Source organism: Hyaena hyaena, unplaced genomic scaffold (genome assembly GCF_003009895.1).
Source record: "Hyaena hyaena isolate Hyena2069 unplaced genomic scaffold, ASM300989v1 scaffold_2012, whole genome shotgun sequence".
NCBI lineage: Eukaryota > Metazoa > Chordata > Mammalia > Carnivora > Hyaenidae > Hyaena > Hyaena hyaena.
The window spans coordinates 102,781-110,837 of NW_024082653.1; the positions used below are offsets into that span (position 1 = coordinate 102,781).

The 8,057-nt window shown below is 43.8% G+C and overlaps 1 gene segment (V, D, J or C); it reads left to right on the forward strand.

Moving 5' to 3' along the window:
- The first annotated feature begins 1,962 nt into the window (after positions 1-1,962).
- LOC120227141 lies at positions 1,963-2,664 on the forward strand. The segment is given in 2 exon segments: positions 1,963-2,023; positions 2,231-2,664. Coding segments are annotated over 2 exon segments (468 nt in total).
- The last annotated feature ends 5,393 nt before the right edge of the window (positions 2,665-8,057 follow it).

The window sequence follows — 8,057 nt, forward strand, 5'->3', positions numbered from 1 at the left end:
TTTCTATTGTTGCATCTTAAGGAAGAATCCCTTCTCCTTTGGGAAACCTCAGCCTTCCTTCTTAAAGCCTTCAACTGATTGGATGAGGCCCCCTCCCTTATTAAGGAGAGTAGCCAGTGTTATGCAAGGTCTCTAATTTAAAAGTTAATCACATCAAAAACTACCTTCAGGACAACTTCTCAACTGGCATTTACCACACCACTGGGCGCCATAGCTTAGTTAAGTTGACACATAAAATTAACCATCCCTTGGGGGCAAACTGGGGTGCTGATTGTTGGGAGAATTGGCCCTTTGTGAGGATGAGGTATGGATCCCCAGCTAAGGACTACTCGGTACAGGCAATAGCTGGGTATTAGGTAATTTCTCAGGCCCAGAAGCGGTGAAGAAGCCACATGGACACCCGAAGAACAGACAATGTGCCACCTGACTGAGTAAGCACCATGCATCCGCTGCACTCAGAAAAGACTGGAAGAGTTCAGTTGCTGGACGTGCAGTAGACCCGTAGCCACAAAATCTATGCCCTCCTGATGGAGATGCATACTCAATTTCTTAAGGGAATTGCATGCCCCCCAACCCCACCCTTCCCTCTGCTGGAGAATGAAAAGCAGGACTAGGAACAGGCAACCGTGTGCTGACTTCTCAAACCATTGGATGGAACAAAATTTTCTTTTCTTTCTATTTTTTTAATGTGTATTTATTTTTGAGAGAGATAGAGACAGAGAATGAGAACTTGGTTGGGGCAGGGAGAGGAGGACAGAGGACCCAAAGCGGGCTCTGTGCTGACAGCAGTGAGCCCAGTGTGGGGCTGGAGACAGATCTGGGGCTTGAACTTATGAACTGAGGGATCATGATCTGAGCCAAAGTCAGATGCTCAAATGACCGAGCCACCCAGGGGACCTGGAGCTAAAATTTCTTGTAAGAACCTAGAGTTAATTATCTGAAAAAATTCACACAAAGTGGAAATATTAAACTGAAAAAATAGAATAACTAAAATTCAGGATTAACTTCCCTTAGCTCAAATTAGGGTCTCACTTTTCTCCCAAAGTGAGTAAGTTCTGAGCCTGTCTCCCGTCTATCTGGCCCTCTGCACAGCCCCAAAACCCAGCTCAAGGGCTTGCAGAATCCTTACAGAGCTGCAGGATAAAAATGGCTTTAGAGTCCCATTATCTTTGGTCAGAGAGTTTATAAAATGTTGGGTCCAGGGGCGCCTGGGTGCCTCAGTCGGTTAAGCTTCTGAATTTGCCTCAGGTCACGATCTCGCGGTTATTGGGTTCAAGCCTCACATCGGGCTCGGGGCTTACAGCTCAGAGCCTGGAGCCTGTTTCAGATTCTGTGCTTCCCTCTCTCTCTGCCTCTATCCTGCTCTCTCTGCCTTTCCCCTGCTCATGCTCTGTCTCTGTCTCAAAAATAAAGAAACTATTAAAAAATTAAAAAAAATTAAACGTTGGGTCCAAAGTTCTCCATTTTCTTCTGTGCCTTCTATTCTTTTCCTCCCTCCCTCCCATATTCCCTCCCTCCCTCCCTTCATTTCTTCCTTCCTTCCCTCCTTCCTTCTTTCCATTGTTCATTTACTGTTTCCCAGCACATTTTATACTTTTACCAGGATTATTGATATGAAGAGCCATGCTCATCATTTCTGGAAACTCAATCCATTTAACAATATTCTTGAATTTCAAATAGAAGATCACCATTAGATCTTGTCATTTTGAACTTCTAAGTTGTTCCAAGACTATCTAAGTTGACTTCTGTGTTTTTAGTCCTACAGCTATATTTTTGGTGATATTTTTGGCTCTCTAAATTTACATTAGATACTTTCACAACCCACTACTCATGCCCTTTGCTTCTTTACTCACCAGGTGCTTTGCATAGTCCCCCCACCCCCACCCCACTCTGGCCCAGAGCAACTGCTCAGGTTCGATAAAAGGGGCCTTTGCCATGTAAGCTAAGCTGCATCGGGCAGGCAGGGACAGCAAGATGGTATCACAGAGGCAGGTCCTCATATCCTTGTTGCTGTGGGTCTCAGGTGAGAAATTTCTATTTTTGCCACATGCCTTTTGCAGTAGTATCATTTTAGAGTTAAAAATATTTTTAAAGATATAATGAGAAATACTGGCTATTTCCAAAATGGCACCTATTATGCGCTGACATGTACACCACTTCTCAAACGCCATATTTCAGGGTGTCTGTGCTAAAGTGCATATGTATCATCATGACCTCCTCGTGATTGCAGGTGCCTGCGGGGCGATCACGATGACGCAGTCTCCAGCCTCCCTGGCTGGGTCTCTGGGCCAGCGGGTCACCATGAACTGCAGGGCCAGTCAGAGTGTTAGCAGCTACGTCAACTGGTACCAACAGAAACCAGGACAGCGTCCTAAGCGGCTCATCTACGGTGCATCCAACCGGGATTCTGGAGTCCCCGACCGATTCAGCGGCAGTGGGTCTGGGACAGATTTCACCCTCACCATCAGCAACCTCCAGGCTGAAGATGTGGCGACTTATTACTGTCAGCAGTATAATAGTGATCCTCCCACAGTGCTTCAGCCTCGTACACAAACCTCCTCCCCAGGGCCCTGGGTCAGGGAGGCTTTGCTGCACCTGCTGCTGCCTCCCTGCTCAGCCCTGAACGCACACGTTCCTGGGTCTGCCTGAGAAGCCACCTCTCCTGCCTTACTCCTTACAGGGCTGTTGAAGGCCAGGGGAAAATTAAGGGGGGTGGCTTTTTCTGGATCCCTTTTTGTGAAAGATTAGTGAACACAAATGCCATAAAGACATCTTAGAGAGGCTGTCAGATTTTGTGTCATAGGACCTGGTGTGCTATGCATGGACAGATGGCATAGTTGAGCCAGTAAGGTTCGTCTCAACCCTTTGGCGAAGGGTCTGGCAAATTTCACACCTTGATGGATGAATTCTCTCTTCCCTGTGCCTCCTTGACTCTTGAACATTTCTCTTATATTTCCTTATTCTCTTGGTCTCCTTTCTTCACCCACAGTCACCTTCCAACTCTAGACCTTACCAATATTAAAAGTTTGACTTCTCAGATTCAGAACCTCCTACATTAAAAGTAGCATTCCTCTCCCCCTCATCTCTTTTCCTTTGTGAACCCTGTTTCCCAGCTTTTTTGGGCAATGTAATGACATTCATTTCTGTTCTATCTCTTTTGTACCTTCCGTTCTCTCTCTCTCTCCATTTCTTCCAGGTGTACTTTCTCACAAAGACACTTCTCTAATTTGTTAATCAAGTCACTCTAGAAATATGGGCTAGTGTTCCTCAGCACATGTTCTCACAATTTGTCACCTCTTTCTTTAAAGTCTTCCCTTGGGCACTCAGGTCTAGTCTTGTGACTGAAGGGACTCACGGCTCTAAGTGTTCCATAACTTGTGTCCCTTGGAAAACATGTGATTAACATGCCTATTTCAGTGTAAAAACAGGAAAGTCACAAGAATTTTAGAATGATTTCTTCACCTCCTTCTGAGATACATAGGTTGATCAAATTTAGCTTCAGGAAAGACAGTAACAAACCTGGTCAGTGTGCTCTGAACTCTCTTAGCTACAAAAGAGCTCATAATGATTAGAAATGTTGTTAAAGTACCTATATTAAGGAATCCATATAATTCATTCCTGATCTGTGTGTTTTGTTTTTGTTGTTTTTTTAGTTGCTGTTTATACTGTTTATTTTTGAGCGAGAGTGTAAATGAGGGAAGGGCAGAGAGAGAGGGAGACAGAATCCTAAGCAGGCTCCGGGCTCTAAGCTATCAGCACAGATCCCAACCCAGGCCTTGACACAAGAACTGTGAGATTGTGACCTGAGCCAAAATCAGATGCTTAACCAACTGAAATCCCCAAGTCCCCCCCAAATATGTTTTCTGAGTGTTTATTATGTGTCAAGAGGAAAGATATCCACCATGACCCCATTTTTATTGCTGTCATGTTTATTGGTTGGTTGAGCAGTTCTGTCAATATGAAGTAGGCCTGATTGATCTTCATTGGCCTGGACTGGAGCTTGGAATATGATAAGGAGTGGCATGAGTGTTGCCTAGATCAGAGGTCCAGGGGCTGAGCTCTGAGGCAGGAGAGATGAGGAGGAACCAATAAAGAGTCTGTGAAGGAGCAGAGGGATGGAAGACCAGCAAGATGGTGTGATGCCCTGGAATACAGAGCAAAAGGTATATCAAGGAAGAAAGTGTCATCAGTATGTTAAATGCTGCTGATGGATCTAGTAAGAAGAGGACTGGCATTTGGCCATTGGACTTGGCAATGTGGAGATCACTGGTGACCTTGAGAAGAGAAGTTACAATGAGATGGTAGATGTAAGCCTTTGAATGTAGAATGCCTAAGAAGGATGGGGCTCCAACTCGGGAGATCACGACCTGAGCAGAAGTGGACGATCAACCGACCGAATAACCCAGGCATCCCAGGTTTAGGGAAGAGTTTGAATGAGTGTGTGGATAAGTGTGAGTGTTTTTAGAGAGAGAGGGAAGATTGCATTTACAGCTGTTATTTAGAACCTAAGCAGGCTCCACTGGTGCCTTTGACTTTTTGGGGCGTGGAAATGATAGGTGTGGCAGAAGACAGGGAAGTGGCCATATGAACTTATCTCCACTTCAAAATGAGGTCATCAGCTCAGTTGGACAATGTCATGGAAAGCTCTTACAGTCTCTCCTGTATCAAGTGTTTCAGGGACAGTCTGGCAAAAGAGAAAGGAGGCCAGTCTGCATTTGCATACCAAAACTCTACAGGTACCAGTGGGTCACAGAGTATGACCACATAATGAACATTCCCACTGATGGCTTTGGAGATTTTGTAACAGATGATATCACCGTGAGAGGTGCAGGATCATCTCGTTGACAGAAATAATATGCAGCACCTTCAGATGTCGCCTTATCAACTCTCAGGGTGAATCTGTTCTCTACCCACTGTCACTGAACCAGGATGAAATCCCAGAGATAAGAGTGGAGACACATTTAAGAATATGTGTAGGAGCTTGTCGTGGTTTGTGTTGATGCTGGTGTATATCATCAGCATTGTCTTGGCTTGTCTGGCTTTGCCGTTGATGGTGGCTCTGTTTCTGTTGCCACTGACATGTAGGAGACCATGGGGCACCTGAGTGTCTCAGTCGGTTAAGCATCTGATTCTTAATTTTGGCTCAGCTCGATTGAGCCGTGGCTGGTTCCATGCTGAGCATAAACCCTGGTTGGGATTCTCTCTGTCTGTCTCTCTCTGTCTCTCTGTCCCTCTCTCTCTCCCTCTCTCACCCTCCTCTCTCTGCCCCATCCCCCACTTGTGCTCCTTGTCTCTAGAAAATAAATAAACGAATAAATAAAAAAAATGTAGGAAACTGTGTGAATATTGTTTCTGCCCTGATGTCCATTTAGGGAATAAAATAAGAAGGATATATGGAAAGCATAATGTTTGGAGACAATGACAAAAATCAGTTTCTTTCTTTGTTTAACTTTTTATGTTTTTGGAGCGATAGAGTGTGTGAGTGGGGAAAAGGCAGGGGGATGGGCACGGGAGTGAGAATCCTAAGGAGTCTTCACCATCAGCATGGAATCAAACATGGGACTCAATCCCACAACTTGGAATCATGACCTGATCTGAAATCAAGAGTCAGACACTCACTGACAAAGAACCCAGACACCCAAAAAAATCAATTTCTTATGAAGATGTAATATATTTTATAATTTTTAAAAATATTTATTTTTGAGAGAGAGACAGAGACAGAGATGAGGATAGATAAGAGTGTCTAAAACATAAACCCAGGTGCAAAGACTGACACATTTAGGGCCCCCATAATAGTTTCCACAAAGAAACCAATTCAGAAATATTGATCCTCTTGAGAGCCAAACAGAATGACTCCTAGCTTATCTATATACAATTAACCTATATGTTATCCTGTTTTTCACTAAGAGCATCCTGTTAATTCCTTGGTTGTAAATTCACTATGACTGGGATAATTCTGCAGAATATCAAAAACTTGTTATCGCAAAAGGCCTCCCATTGTAGAAATTCCTTTCTCTGACTTCATGTTGTTGCTGAACCTTTCAATAAAGACACCAAAACCAACAGGACAGAGATGCCTGCCTGGTGATCAGAAAGAATCTCGGGGCTCTCTTACTCTCTCTCTCTCGCCGACACCTGGACCTGCCGGACCAGGCCTCCGACAGCAACTCAATAGTAGACTTATGGTAAATTACTTAAAATCATTAGTCATCACGGAGAAGTAAATTTTCACAACAGTACTACTTCAGGATCCACCAATATGGATATAATAAACAGTCTGACAGTAGCCAGTATGGGGAAAGGATTTACTGCAAATGGCAATGTTACACATGATTGGTGGAGGGTAAAAATGTTCCCCATTTCAGAAAACTGTTCCATAGTATCTACTAAAGCTAAGGCGAACTCTGTGACTCAGTGTTTTTATGCCTTGGAACGCACCCATGGAAAGTGAGTGCATAGCTCCACCAAAGACTTTGAGAGAATATTCTTAAAAACTGTATTGATAACATTCAATTCTGAACACATTTATTAATTGAAAACTAAAGATATTGTGACATTTTCTTGTAACAACAAAGTATTTTTCAGTGAAAAGGAATAAGTTACTGCCACACAACATAGAGAAAGTTCAAAGAACATGTTGAGCTAACAAAACAAAACACCAAAAAATAGATACTTAATGATTCCATTACATGAAGTACAAGAACAGAGAAAGTCTGCGCTACATGGTGAGGAAATTCGAAAGTTGCTGGCGGCCTCTGGTGGTAGGGATGGAGCATGGCATTGATTGGAAGGAGCAAGAGGGAAAAGTGTGATGCTGGAGAAGGTGTGTCTGTCTGGATCTGAGTGGTGGTGAGAGGGGGGATGTATCTGCTCGTGGTCGCCCAGGTGTACACTTTAAATTCACATTATAACAGTAAAGGCACTTTGTTTCTTAAATGAGGAGTTCAACAATGAGTAGGCATTATGGGCTCAAGATCAGTTATAATCACTGGTACCTTGAACAACCTGAACTCTGAGAACTTCTCATCTCTAGAGGATTATTGTGCGACTGATTACTGTAGACGAGCAAGGCCTCAGTGCACCACAGAGCACACACCAGGTGTTCAAGCATCAGCAGATGTCTATTGACTGTGTCGTTGTTGCTGTTTATTATTATCAGTAATAGCAGCAGCAGTAGTATTATATTCTTGGATATGGGCTCCTCTTATTTTTTTTTTTTAGCCTAATTCTCAGAAAGTATCTCAGAGATGGGATTCAAAGACCATGCTGTGGACAAATTCCTTTGCAGGTTTCACATAGAGATCTCAATATTAGATTAATTGAAGGTCTTTGGCTTTGGGGATGTCAATAAGGAAGCTTTGGAAGGACACAATCCCTTGTGTTCTCTCTTAAAATAAATAAATAAACTTCAAAAAAAGAAATACAATTGGATTTTCCCTTAAGTATTTTGCAAAAGGGAGAGAATAGGCGAGAACAGACATGTCCCACCCTGTCTTGCTAGATGTCCCATATATGCAGCCCAGCAGTTGAGTCTTGCCCCATGAGACCTTTGAAAAGTAAGAGAAGTGATAAGAATGGTCTATGGAAGGGACAGTGGGGAGGCAGAACCGAGTGCTGTGCCAGGCATTCTTTCAGGCTGAAGAGGTGGAACCTGGAGGATGTGAAGAGTGTTATCAGTCAGAATCCTCCAGAGAAGCACAAGCAATGAGATATCCGTGGAGACAGAGAGTCTGAGAATTGAGAGTGTGGGGGGTGGCATGTCCAGAGTCCATAGACCAGGCTGGCAGGGTTGAAATTGAGGTTGATGTTGATAATGCAGCCTTGAGTGGAAAATCTGTAGGCCGAGTTTCTATTGTTGCATCTTTTTTTTTTTTTTTTACAAAAGGTTTATTGTCAAATTGGTTTCCATATAACACCCAGTGCTCATCCCCACAAGTGCCCTCCTCCATGCCCATCTCCCCCCTCCCCCCCGCACACCCATCAGTCTTCAGTTTCTGTCAGCATTCAAGAGTCTCTCATGGTTTGCCTCTCTCCCTTTCCCCCACCATTTCCCTCCT